We start from the raw sequence: 13,917 nt of genomic DNA, 5'->3' as shown, positions 1-13,917 counted from the left end.
TTTGCTAATACGAGGCGGAGAGGATGGAGACCAGGGCAGAGTAAGGGGGCCAAAATGTCTGGGGCCCAACACTGGGAGGGCGGAGAGAGGCACATGTCCTCTGGCGCTGAGTCTGAGGCTAACTCAGGAAGACGGGAAACCAGTAGGCTGTGGGACTGAGAACCAGCATGGAGACGGGTGGACCACGGTCTCCGTACCAAGAAACTGCCGAGGGCTGAAGAAACGGGTAGGTGGGGAAGGAAGACGATCTCGGTTTCTGATGAGGCGATGAAGTGACGCCAGGTGGGCCTGGCTCAGACTGCCACTTGGCTACTCACCAGCTGTGTGACCTCAGAGATATTGCTTAACCTCTCTGAGCAGTGCTGTATCATATAAAAGAAGGGCTTGTTGCCAGAGTTAGACTGACTGATTTTACACATGTAAAGTGCTAAGAATAGCGCCCGGACATAAGAAGGGTGCAGTAAATGTTGGCATCATTACTGAAGAATGAGTTCCTTGTCAAATGTGGGTTTAATGAGAGTAATACTGAGTTACTGTGCGTGACTCTCAACCTGTCATGCACATTAACTCATTTAATATTCCAAAGAATCCAGTAGCATGGGCTTTCCAGGTGGCTCAGTGGTAAAGAACCTGCCTGCCAATGTAGAAGACATAAGAGACATGGGTTCGATCCCTGGGTTGGGAAGATCCCCTGGAGGAGGAAATGGCACCCACTCCAGTATTCTATCCTGGGAAATCCCAAGGACAGAGGAGCCTGGTGGACTACAGTCCACGGGGTCGCAAAGAGTCAGACATGACTGAGCACGCACGCACATGAACACAGAGTAGGCACTGTTATTACCTATGTTATGCAGGAGGAAAATGGAGGCATATCAAGGTTAAGAAGCCACACAGTTGGTAAGACAGAGCAAGGATTTGAACTCAGTGGTCTAACTGCAGAGTCCAGCCTTGACTGCCTCACTAGATTTATTCCCCAGTCACAGCCACACCACAAAGTTATGGCCAACACCGGGTGCTGCCTGCCTGTCAGCCACCTTCTCAGTCATCTGACCCAAATAGGGCTCCATTTGGAGGGCGCCATCTTGGCAACATGGAGGCCATCCCCAGGCTGCCTCTGGTCCTCGATCAGGCCAGGAAGTCTCTTGGGGCTCTGTTTAGGGACCGTGCTGTGTGCAGAACACACATCTTTGAGCCCTGGGATCCCACTATGAAGTGCTCACACGAAGTGCCAGGAACCCTAGTGGATCCTAACAGATCCCACTTTTTCAACTCACTCACACTTCAGGGCATATTCTGACTGAGCAGATAAGCCATATGTTTTAAATTACCATATTACACCTCTCTCTCTTAGCTGTGAGGGTAAAGATGAACTTACAGGCACAGACCTCGTTTATTGGGTACCCACAACCTCAAGGCAGGCTGCCAGGAGTGGTGGGGCAGGTAGGCTCTGAAGCAAGTCCCCTCGCCCAGAGAGAGGGGTTGGAACCCAGCCTGCAACCAGCCAGCGAGGACGTGGGCCAGCGGTGGGCCGGCATGCAGCTCTTCCACCTGTAGGTCCCTCCTTCTCTGATTCTCACAAAGGGCCAGGCATGCAGCTCTGCCCGCTCAGGGGGCCTTGACTCCTCGACACGACCTACACCTGCCCTGCGCCTGTGCTTTCTGGGGGACAAAAATCAGCAGATTCTCAGCAGAGGTTCCTGAGGGTTCATGAGCTGACTGACGCGGGCTGAGGCCACAGTCCCCGGGGGGTTGAAACCGGTAGCCTGTCACTCGTTCAAAGCGGCAAGGCTCGGCAAAAAGTCCCTTTCTCCAGAGACCTAAGTGTGGGAATCTGGAGCCCCAAGCCAGGAGGACACCAGCATATCAGGGAAATGGGACCGGCCAAAGGCCAGGGCTGGACTCGGGCCAGCGGGGGACGGGGGAGGCCACTACACCTGGAGGCCTGCCACGAGGCCAGAAGGGGGCACTGGGGCCTCAGCAGCTCACCTGCCTGTGCCCAGCCTCCCTTCCCAAGTGACCCGCCCGTCGAGTCTGTCCGAGAGTTGGGGACAGAGCTGGGCGCTCAGACCCAGGGTCTGGATGGTCAGAAGCTGGAGGGGGTGGGGGCGGCGGGGAAGGAGGTGGAGATCTGTGGACCATGTGGAAGAGGACCCAGGCTTTCAGAGTTAATGCTGCCCTCATCCTGCCCTCTTCTCAACTCTGGGGTTGTTTGGGGAAAGGGTGTTTATGACAAAGGCTTCTAGGGCTCTGTTTTAGGCGCTGACATGAGCCAATTCATTTACTCTACATGAGACACAGATACGGTTATTGTCCCATCTTAGGGATGAGAAAACTGAGGGCAGTAGGTGCTGGGTGTTGGAGGCTAACAGCTCATGGCTGCCCCTTCTCCCACCTCCTTGCCTGGGAAGTTAGGAGACCCCCAGCCCATGCTCCTGGGGTTGGCACACACCCAGGGAGTGACTGATGGGCCCCCCACGTAAGGGAGGACAGCTCTGCGCTGCAGTTTACGGGATGACGCCTGGCTTAGATGTCACCTGAGGCCACATCTTCCCCTAGCGCCGTCCTCTTTCCCTACAGACTTTCCCTAAAGCAATGCCCTCATGACGTGATGAGGCCGTCAGCACATCCTCTTCTAAGAAACGGAAGACAGCAGAGTACAGACAATTGGGGTGCCAAGTTGGGGTGTGGACCAAGGATGTGGATCCCAGCCTTGGGGGGTCCAGTGGCTCTCACCTGTAGTTGCAGGGCTCTGCCCCGAACAGGCAGGCCAGGATCAGCCGCTCAGCGGGGTAGCCCATGGCCACCAGCTCCTGGTTTGGAACCTGTGCGAAGATGTTGGTGGCCTGCAGGGTGTACCATTCCGTCACAGCCTGGGTGGCGCTGCTGAAGTTCCGGAAGGTGCACGTGGTTCCATTGTGGCTGCACTGCAGAGGGTGGGGGTGGGGGAGTGAGAGGGGTTCCTGTGGGCGGAGGCTGCTGCAGGGCCCCCCACCCTGAAAGCCAGGGCAGCGAGGGTGCTGCCAGCTGCCCTTTCTCGGGTGGCACCTTGGTGCCGGGGTGGCCAGCAGCTGGGCCAGTGGGCAGTATGTTGGCACTCAGAGTCACAAGGCTTGGGTTGTCTACTCACACACACACAGCACCAGTCACCCCCTATAACATGGCCTCAGGCCTGAGCCAACCTACTTGCACACACATCCACACAGTCACGTGCACAAAGACACACCCCTTTCTGACACCAGCAGTCACACGATGTCCTGGCGTCACAACTACATACACACGTGTCCACATGCCTAGAGTCACACAAGTGGCCCCACACTCACGTGGACACGTGAGCAGCAGACACACTTGACCCTCCACTCCCAGCCCCTCCCAGGCATCCAGAGGCAGCCCCCTGGAGGCCGGGTGGACCATGAAAGACTTGAGACTTCAGGTTCTGCCCTCCCTCTCTGATGGGGAAGATCCTGACCACAGATGGTGTATGGGAGGCAGTGGGGAGTGTAGAGCCCCAGCCTGGGTCCCCAACCAAGGGAGATCATCAGAATCACCGGGAAGCCCATTAACAAGACAGATTCCTGGGTCTGGGCCCAGAACTGCCCTTTCACGCTCTCCAGGAGTCGGGCCCAGGGATCAGTGTAGTTACAGGGCCCCCAGGGATCCCGGGCATGGACAGGGAACCTTCTTTCCACCTGCAGGCTCGCGGCATCCCAGCAGTCCAGTTACGCTTTGGCAATGACTGTACAGCATAGCTGTGGTTTTCCACCTGCCCAATATTTATGTCCCTGTCTTCTGATAATAAGACTTAATTCCTTCTTCAGGGAGCCACCCACCCCTTCCCCCTCGCTCAGCCCATGTGGTCTGATAGAGGCTGACGTCACCCTCAGCTCCAGGGCACGTGACCCAGGACTGGCCAATCAGGAAAGTCCATCCTCCAGCCCTCAGTGATTGGTTGAGGGCTGAGCATGTGACCTGATGACCAGTCCCAGGACGTTCGCTGGGGCCATTAGGAAAGAAGAGCTCTGTGTCTGGGGAGAGCGCTAAGCTGGCGGGATATATATCTGGTATTTCCAGAGCCCTCCCTGTGGAGAGAGCCTGCCAGAGAGCAAAGTCAACTGAGAGAAAAGCTAAACCAAAGTGAAGAGAGAGGGACTTCTGATGACAGCATCTGAACACTTGGATCCAGCCACATCTGCACTCAATCACAGCCTTCTCAGTCTGTGAACTAAAGAATTCCCTGTTTTACTTAAGCTAGTTGGAACTGGGTCACTGGCATCCAGTAATATCTTGAATAACATACTAACTATTGCTATTTAAAAATAGCTGGGATTCCCCTGCTGATACAGAGGCTAAGACTCTGAACTCCCAATAGCAGGGGCCCGGTTTGATCCTTGGTCAGGGAACTAGATCCCACATGCCCCCAGCTAAAGATCCCACATGCTGCAATGAGGATCAAACATCCACAACTGAGACCCGGCACAACCAAATAAATAAATGTACATAATTGTATGTAAACATACAAAATGGGCCCTGGCTCCAGTTTTCCCCTAGTCAAGACCCAGATTAGTTAAGGAAAGAGACTCCCATCGGACTCAGTGGAGAGGGCCCATTGTTTGAGCCTTGCCGGGGAGGGGGACCCACTTACTAGTCTCATGGCTACTTTGCACCTGTGGGCGCTGCAGGGCCTTCCTGGTGCCGGGCTGCTGCTTGCTGAGCCATTGAAGTTGTCCTCAAACAGGTCCAGAACCACCGGGTGGTGGGGATTCTGCTCGTTGATAAAGACCAGGGGCGTGTGGTGCCAGATGGAGAGGTTCAGGGTCCTGGTGGCATTGACCTGGCTGAGCTCGGGACCCAGGATCCTCCCCAGGACTGCCTCCATCAGTTCGTCCAGGTCCTTCAGCAAATGCTGGACTTTGGAGTACCTGGGTGGGGGAGAGGGCCAGTCAGGGGGGCAAGGGGCAGCTACAGAGCAGAGCGACCGTAGTCTGGGGTCCCCTCCTACCCCAGCGTGGCTGCCACCATGTGTGAGAAGGCTGCTCCTCCCTGCCCCCAGCACCCACTTCTCGACCCACCCACCCATGCGTCCGTGCATCCTTCCACCACCTGCTCACTCATTCTTCACCCAGTGTTTGGTGAGTATCTACTATGTGCCAAGTACACAGAGGCTATTATACTATGTGCAAGGCACAGAGATATTATAGCAAACAGGACAGACTGGGTCTCTTTCCCTAAGAAATTCACATGCTACTAAGACAGAGTCCCAAGAGCTCAAAGTTATTGATCACTCACCATGTACCAGGTGCTAGGTATTCCCTGCATCTTCTTTTAGTCAATTTATAAATAAAATTTTATAATCACTCCCACATGTGGATAAAGAAATTCTAGGAGTTGCTGTGATTTCCTGAGCTCACCCCAATGATGAAGGCGCAGAGCTGAGAACCTGGGTTTGGTGGGCCCCAGGTGGTATGCTGTGGGTGCATGGGGTTCGGACTTCTTCCTCCCAGGAGGGGTATAATATTGGGAGAGGGGTGGATCTGTGACCCTGAGGTCCTAAATCTCCAGCAGCAATTTGGGGAACAGGAGCCAGTTTCAGCAGGGAGAAGACTGTGGGGTTGGGATCCAGGATCTTCTCAGTCCCTGAGGTTCCCATACTGGAAATGGTGACCAGTCAGTCCGGCAGAAATGTGTCCACCCCAGGGAGTGTTCCCACCAGGCCCTGATTTGGGGGGCTCCAAGCCCTGCACCCCGGCCACTCCAGAACCCAATTTATCCAAGACCCTGCCCAGAGTGTGGTCTCCAGGGTGCTGTGTGTCAGCTCTGACTTCCTGAAGGAGAGGGCACTAAGCCCTGGATATAGGCCCAAAGTGCTGGTACAAAGGTGGACAGCGGCCAGAGCTGACATCAGTCGCAGACGCTGACACCGCCTGTCCCCTGATCACCAGACCAGTCACCTCTGTGCACACAGGGAGAGGAGGACGGGGAAGGTGCTGGGCTGTGGGGTGGGGGCTGCTATTATAGCCTGGGTGTCCACAGCTGCTGTCAAGCTTGGTAAGATTTGGGTTTGAATTCCAGCATGCCACTTAATGGGCTTCCCTGGTAGCTCAGCTGGTAAAGAATCCGCTTGCAATGCAGGAGACTCTAGTTCAATTCCTGGGTCAGCGAGACCCCCTGGAGGAAGGGATAGGCTACGCCCTTCAGTATTCTTAGGCTTCCCTGCTGGCTCAGATGTTAAAGAATCTGCCTGCAATGTGGGAGACCTGGGTTTGATCCATGGGTTGGGAAGATTGCCTGGAGAAGGGCATGGCAACCCACTCCAGTATTCTTGCATAGAGAATCCCTATGGACAGGAGCCTGCTGGGCTACAGTCCATGGGGTTGCAAAGAGTGGGACACGAATGAGTGACTAAACACAGCACAGCATGCCACTTAATATCTGTGTGACCCTGGGTAGGTTAACTTCTCTGAGGCTCTGTTCTCTCATCTATGAAATAGTGGGGGATTAAAACATTTACCCTAGAAGATTTCGGGAGGATTCAATAGGGTGATGCTTATAAAGCAGGGTGTGTTATTGTAATTATTAAGAGTTTTCTTGAGTAGCTTCAAAGACCCACCCAAGCAAGGAAGAACAGCCCTATGATCAGAATGAGGTGACTTTCTGATACCTGGAAATGTAACCAGGAAGGATGATTTGCCTTCTAGGACCTCCTTTTGGACAAGGACGTTTCCTGTGACTCAGACATGCTGGCTCATTTTTCAACCCCTTGAATGCACCAAGCTCTGTCTTACCCCAGGACCTCTGCATGTGCTATGTCCTCCACTTGGAGCACTCTCTTCATTCCACCTGGCTAACGTCTACTCATTTCTTGGGGCATTTTTCTGTGACTGACCCCCTGCCTTTCCTCAACCGACTAGGCTGGGTCTCCTTGGGTGTCTCCTTCCTAGGCCTTGCCATTCAGTGGTTAAACAGTGGCAGCTCTGGAGTCAGATCAGACCTAGATTCAAATTCCACAGTTGCTCACTGTGTATCACTGGGCAAGTTCCCTCACCTTTCTGAATCTCCATTTCCTGACCTGTGAACTGGGGCTACTAGAGAAGTGCCTGCTGCCACCCGCCCCCCGCCGACCCCAGAGTGGTTGTATGGATTAGAATGACATGAATTATCCAAAGAACACTCAACATATTGCCTGGCATCTAGGCAATATTACGAAATGCACTCAATGCATGGTTGCTATAGATGGCTGGAGGACTTCCTGTAGGAGAGGGCACTAAACCCTGGATACAGGTCCAGTTTAATCCTCACAATGAGAATGATTTCAATATTTATGGAAGAAAAGATGGATGTCTGTTTTCTCTGGGAGGCTGTGATGAGGACAGGAGGCACTGTTTTAGTTACTGATGTATTCCTGGTGCCCATACGGTGCCTGGCAATAGTAGTGTGTTAGTTGCTCAGCTGTGTCTTACTCTTTATGACCCCATGGACCGTAGCCTGTCAGGCTTCTCTGTCCATGGAATTCTCCAGGCAAGAACACTGGAGTGGGTAGCCATTCCCTTCTCCAGGAGTTCTTCCCGAGCTAGGGATCAAGCCTGCATTGCAGGTAGATTCTTTACCATCTGGGCCACAGGGGAAGGCTCAATAGTAGGTGCTCAATAAACACACATTGAATCAATAAATAGGCACTAGTGTGACTGAAGGGACTACCAGGTATTTTTGGAGGTTCTTTGTAAGCTGAGGAGGTTTATGGATTTTGAATCTTACTTGCTGCAAAGAGGGAAAGAGTTAGAGAGAGAGAAAAAGGAGGAAATGGGAAAGAAGGAAGGAAAGCTGGAAGGAAGGAAAAGAGGAGAAGCAGCCGGGCTGAGATCAGCCGTGCTCCAGGGACCACCTACTGGAAGGGGCTGGCGTTGCAGATGGTGACGGCGGGGAAGTCCATGGTCTTGAAGCCGATGGAGAGGGAGACGCTGACCTCCCAGTTCAGGTAGGTCTTGATGAAGAGGCCCCACTGCCAGCAGACGAGGGAGGTGAAGAGCAAGGTGAGCACGAACCACATGGCCTTCTTCTTGGGCCCCTCGCAGATGATGCGCTTGGGGCCATGGGTGTTGGTGTTGTCACAGTACCACACCAGCAGCTCCTTGTATGTGTAGCCGGGGCCCTTCTGCAGCCGATGCAGGCCCTTGAGCAGGTACTTCTTCACGTGCATCACGGCTCCTGCAGAGACAGCCGCGAGAGCCATGTCAGATACCACGCCAGCCTCATGTCCCAGGATCTCCCAGCTGTGACCAGAGCATGGGCCCTGGAGACAGGCAGGCTGGCCCTCTCTCCATTCCTCCCCACCTCCCTCCCTTCCATCTGGCCATTTATCATCCAGCCAGCTGTGTGCTAAGTCACTAAAGTCGTGTCTGATTCTGTGCGAGCCCAGGGACTGTAGCCCATCAGGCTCCTCTGTCCATGGGATTCTCCAGGCAAGAATACTGGAGTGGGTTGCCATGGCCTCCTCTAGGGGATTTTCCAGACCCAGGGATCAAACCTGAATCTCTTACAACTCCTGCATTGGTAGGTGAGTTCTTTACCACTAGCGTCAACCCCAAAACCTTTATTAAGTGCCTACTGAATGCCAGGCACTTAATTAGCCCCTCTGAACTCAATGATGAGCAAAATGGACATGGTTTCTTCCCTCTGGGAATTTCCAGCTTGGTGGACAAGTTACTTAAACCCTCAACTTCTTAGGTTCTTCATGTGCAAAACGGACAACTGTACCTAGTTTTTACACAATTGTGAGAGGGTGAAATTGACTGATGCCTAAAAGGTGCTAAACACAGTGCCCAGCACAGACCAAGTGCTCAGTATGTTGGTGACCTTTCCAGCAGCTGTTAGTGCTGAGACAGACGTCAATCATATAACCCATTAGAGTGCATAGTTAGGAAATGTGATAGGAAGGATGGGGACCCTGAGTGCCCAGAGGCAGGAGACGGTGGTGGTTAAGAATGAGGACTCTGGAGCGAAATGCCTGGCTTTGAACCTTGGCTCTGCTACTTTCTAGCTGTGTGACTTTTGAGCAAATCACTTTCTCAGTGGCTCAGTTTCCTTGTCTTATAAATGGAGATAATAACAGTCCCCACCTCACAGGGTTGCTGTGAAGACTAAAATGAATGAAAATACAGAGTGTGGATTAAGGCCTGGCACCTAAGCGTCAGCTACCATTGTTACAAATAAATATCACTCCTCCTAAATCTCGGAGTGAGTTCTTGGAGGGGTTGAAGGGGAGGACAGGAGAGGGGTGGTGGTGGGCAGAGGGCAAGGCCGTGTGGGCCATGCTGAGGATCGGGGTTTCAGCGGAGGTGAGATGCTGTCAACTCTGCAGTGTGAAGAGACCGCCCAGCTGCTTGGTGGAGACGGACAGGAGTGGGGTGAGGGCGGCCCAGATGCTCTGGTGCTAGTTGAGCTTCATCCAGCGATGGTAAACCTCCTGAGACTATTTCCCACCTGCATGAGCAGACAGGGCTCTTGGGACGTTAACCAAGAAACTTGTCAAAGAGCCTGGCAGATGATGGCTTCTCAGGATATACCTGCTTCCTCCTTCCTTCTTCCCAGATACAGAGCTAGAACCTGCTGCAGGAACACCCCAGCCCCATCCCTGGAGCCCCAACAGGCCAAACTTCCTTTGTGAAGTTGTCCTGGCTGGCATGACCCCTGCCCTCGTCTCAGAGCCTCTGTCTCTCTGGGGGCTCTGCGGTGGGCAGGGCGGTGCCTGCTTCCCAGAACCCCCTCCCCCGGCTCTGATGTTCCCACGTGAACCCCTCCCCCAGGCTCAGTGGGTGTGGGTGGCCAGGCCACCATGCCTAGCTCTGGGGCAGGGGTCTCGCATGACCCCAGTGTGGACCATTGGAATTCAGTTCTGTTACTTTATACTGGAGTAACTGAGGAAGTGTGGGCTTGCCAGGTGGTTCAGTGGGTAAAGAATCTGCCTGCAATGCAGGAGATGAAGGAGATGTGGGTTCAGTCCCTGAGTCAGGGAGATCCCCTAGAGGAGGGCATGGCAACCCACTCCAGTATTCCTGCCTGGAGAATCCTCCCCCTGGACAGGGGAGCCTGGTGGGCTACAGCCCATCGGGTTGCAAAGAGTTGGACGTGACTGAAGCAACTGAGCACGCATGCATCCAACTGAGGAAGCAACCTCTCTTTTAGCTAAGATGACGAAGCCGGTGGTATTTGGCATCACAAATGGGGAGACTGCCTGAAAAGAAAGCCAACACAGGGGAAAGCAGAGTCATGAGACAGATTTCTGACAACATCATTTGAACACCTGGATCCAGCCATTGCTGAAGCTATTTATTCCTGGACTCAGCAGATACGGGAACCAGTACATTTTCTTTCTTACTCATGCTGATACAAACTGGATGTCTGTCATTTGCAACCAGTCGAGAAAGAAATTCTCCTCATTCTAGCCTGTGTCATACTTACTCGTCCTGCGGCTTGTCACTCTCTTGACGTCATAAGCCTCCTGAGGGTAGCAGCATTGTATTCCCAACAAGCCCAGCACAATGCCTGGGACACCACTGAATATTGAAACGAATGATGCCAGGCCTTGATATCTACACAGAGATCTTAAACTTACCCAAGCATGCTCGCTGCTGACCTAATTTTCTGACACAGTAACACTCTTCACCTTCCTGGCCAAAGCACTAAGGGCTGTACTCGCTAACTCCAGTCTCTGCTCTCTGATGGGATTCAAGCTCCATGTGCCTCTCCAGGCCATCACGGCTGTAGGACAGATGTTCACAGACTAACCCAACCCCTCTTTTTTCCAGAGAGCCATCCCCTGCTCTGACATAATAAACTAATAATAATTATAATAACAACTACGAGAATAACATCAAAGTACTGAGTATTTACCATGATCCAGGCACTGCAATGTGCTTCTTATGTTACCTCATTCCTATATATTATAATCTACAACCCTAAACCTGGAAAGAACTGGGGCTTTGTCTGTCTTGTATGGTCCAGCACCCCAAGGCCCAAGAGGTGAAGAGTACATTAGGCTCCAATAAAAAGTTGTGGAAGAAATCGTTCCAGGGTCTCTCTAATATCTACTCTCGTGCATTCTCCTTTAACCATTCTGATTCGGTCAAGAAGAAAGTCTTAGGTCACTAACATCCATCTGAAAGTGAAAGTGTCAGTCGCTCAATCGTGTCCAACTCTTTGCGTCCCCATGGACTGAAGCCCACCAGGCTCTTCTGTCCATGGAATTCTTCAGGCAAGAACACTGGAGTGGGTTGCCACTCCCTTCTCCAGGGGATCTTCCCGACCCAGGGATCAAACCTGGGTCTCCTGCATTGCAGGCAGATTGTTTACCATCTGAGCCACCAGGGAAGCCCATCCATCTAAGCCCCTCTAATCTCCCAGCTTAACAATGAGACCTCAAGCTCAGAGCCTTGTCAGGCAATGGTTGTTGTTGAGTCGCCAAGTCATGCCCTACTCTTTACCACCCCATGGACTGTGGCTGCCAGGCTTCCATGTCCTCTGCTATCTCCTGGAGTTTGCTCAGGCAAACGTATCTAGTATCAACAACCTTCTGTGTTCACTGGGCTTCTTTTTAAGAGGGATCTTCTGTTAATAAACAAGAGACACTGGCTTTTGCTTTAGGTTCATAGGTACATGTAAGTTTAAAAAAAGAGAGAAATTGATTAAAAAATATTGATTAAACAATAGTATTACATGCAACAAGAACTGTGAGTGGTAGGTAAATAACAGAAGTTTGTTGAGTACTGTCTTATCACCTAACTAGTCTGGGACATTAGCCAAGTTAAAATCAATAAATGCTATAAATAACTTTATGTTGCTCTTGTCAGATTTCACCTCCAGGGTGATAGATGGTCTGTGTTTGGAATGTATACACAGCTTGTGTAGAAAGGTTTGAATTAGTTTACAGCTTAAACCAACCCAAACAAGCCAAGCGGAGACCAAGTCCAGGTATGAACTTGGGAAGAGCGGATGCCGTTGGTCATGCTTCAAGAGTCACAGATTATTATCTACACCTTGTCCCTGAACTTGTGGTAAACATTCCTGGCAGCAAATGCAGAAACAATAAATGCTGTGTACAATCATTTGTTTTCTTCTAAGAGAAAACATCTGCTCACTTTCAGACACAAATTGCACTTGAGATTTGACTCAGTGTCCTAGGGGATGGATAATGGGGAGCCCAGTGTGTGTCTCTACTCATTATTTTGACAAAAGACACACAAATATTGATACTATTTAATATGGTCAATTCTTCTGAACCTTCCATTCGCTGCTGCAAATGGATGACCCATGAGCTGTACTGGGTTTGCAAAAGTTTTTATTGTTGTTAGCACGTGCATGCATGCTTAGTTGCTCAGTCGTGTCCGACTCTTTGCAACCCCATGGACTGTAGCCCTCCAGGCTGCTCTTTCCATGGGGATTCTCCAGGCAAGCATACTGGATGGAGTGGGTTGCCATGCCCTCCTCCAGGGGATCTTCCCTACCCAGGCATTGAACCCAGGTCTCCTGCATTGCAGGAGGATTCTTCACCATCAGAGCCACCAGGGAAGCTGCACAGTATTTTTAAAAATATATAATTTCCTTTTGTAAATAACAGTTTTGTTGAGATAGAATTCACGTACTATATAACTCATCCATTTAAAGTGTAGCTTCAGTGGATTTTAGTATATTCACAGAGTTGTTCATCCATCACCACAATATATTGTAAAACATTTTCATCTCCCCCCGAAAGAGACTGTATCCATCACCAGTCACTCCCCACTCCTTCCTCTATCCTACCCCACGTCCAGGCAACCACTAATCTACTTTCTGTCTCTACAGACTGCCTATTCTGGACATTTCATATAAATGGAACTATATGTTATCTGGCATTTTGTGACTGGTCTTTCACTTAGCGTAAAGTTTTAATTTTCATGATGCCCAGCTTCTCTATATTTCCTTTATTGTTTATGCTTTGGTGTGGTATCTAAGAATTCATTGCCTAACTCAAGGTCATAAAGAATCATTCCTATGATTTATTCTAAGAGTTTTATAGTTTTAGATCTTACATTGAGGTCTTTGAGCCAGTTTGAATTAATTTTTGTATATGGTGTGAGGTAGGGGTTGTTTCATTCTTTTGCATGAGGATAACCACTTATGCCAACACCAAGACTATCCCTTCCCCTATTTAACTGTCTCAGTGCCCTTGATGTTTTGTTAAAAAAAATTATTTAATTTAAAGAAAACTTATTGGGAGGTGGGGGGGAGGTTTAAAGTGGGAGGGGACATATGTATGCTTATGGCTGATTCATGTTGATGTATGGCAGAAACCAACACAATATTGTAAAGCAATTATCTTCCAATTAAAAATAAATAAATTTTAAAAAATAAATTAATTAAAAAATAAAGAAAACCTCAATAAGTTCAGATATTCATGGATCAGAAGTCTCAGTATTGATAAGATGTCAATTAACCTCAAATCAATCTCTAGAATTAATTCAATTTAAATCAAAATCCCAGCAGACATTATGTAGAAATTGACAAGCTAATTCCAAACATTACATGGAAAAGCAAAAACACTAAAATAGAAAAAAAAAGACTTTTGAAAAAGAACAAAGTTGAAGGACTTAACTTACTATAAAGTACAGTAATCAAAACAGTGCAATATTGGTGTGATGATAGGCATACTAATAGACATATTAGTCGATGGGATAGAATAAACTCTAGAAATAGACCTACAAAGGTGCCAAGGTAATTCATGCAGAATGGATAATCTTTTCAACAGAATATGTTGCAATAATGGATATCTTCATTAAAAAAAGGAATCTCAACTCCTACTTCACACTAAATACAAAATATTGACTTGAAATGGATCTGAGACCTAAGTACAAGTGCTAAAAGTGCAAAACATCCAGAGAAAGTGCAAGA

The 13,917-nt window shown here is 50.1% G+C and overlaps 1 protein-coding gene across 2 annotated transcripts in view; it reads right to left on the bottom strand.

Moving 5' to 3' along the window:
* Positions 1-13,917, bottom strand: part of SCNN1B (sodium channel epithelial 1 subunit beta) — a 74,510-nt gene that overhangs the window by 16,727 nt on the left and 43,866 nt on the right. For both annotated transcript variants that reach the window (XM_043914515.1, XM_043914514.1), the window contains exons 2-4: positions 7,881-8,199; positions 4,640-4,916; positions 2,734-2,924 (exon numbers count right to left, since the gene is read on the bottom strand). In XM_043914515.1, coding sequence (XP_043770450.1) covers positions 2,734-2,924; positions 4,640-4,916; positions 7,881-8,191 — 779 coding nt within the window. In that variant the 5' untranslated portion in view covers positions 8,192-8,199. The remainder of the gene's footprint in view (positions 1-2,733; positions 2,925-4,639; positions 4,917-7,880; positions 8,200-13,917) is intronic.

This window comes from Cervus elaphus, chromosome 10, assembly GCF_910594005.1.
Source record: "Cervus elaphus chromosome 10, mCerEla1.1, whole genome shotgun sequence".
NCBI classification, from domain to species: Eukaryota; Metazoa; Chordata; class Mammalia; order Artiodactyla; family Cervidae; genus Cervus; species Cervus elaphus.
This window is presented reverse-complemented; position numbering and strand designations above follow the sequence as displayed.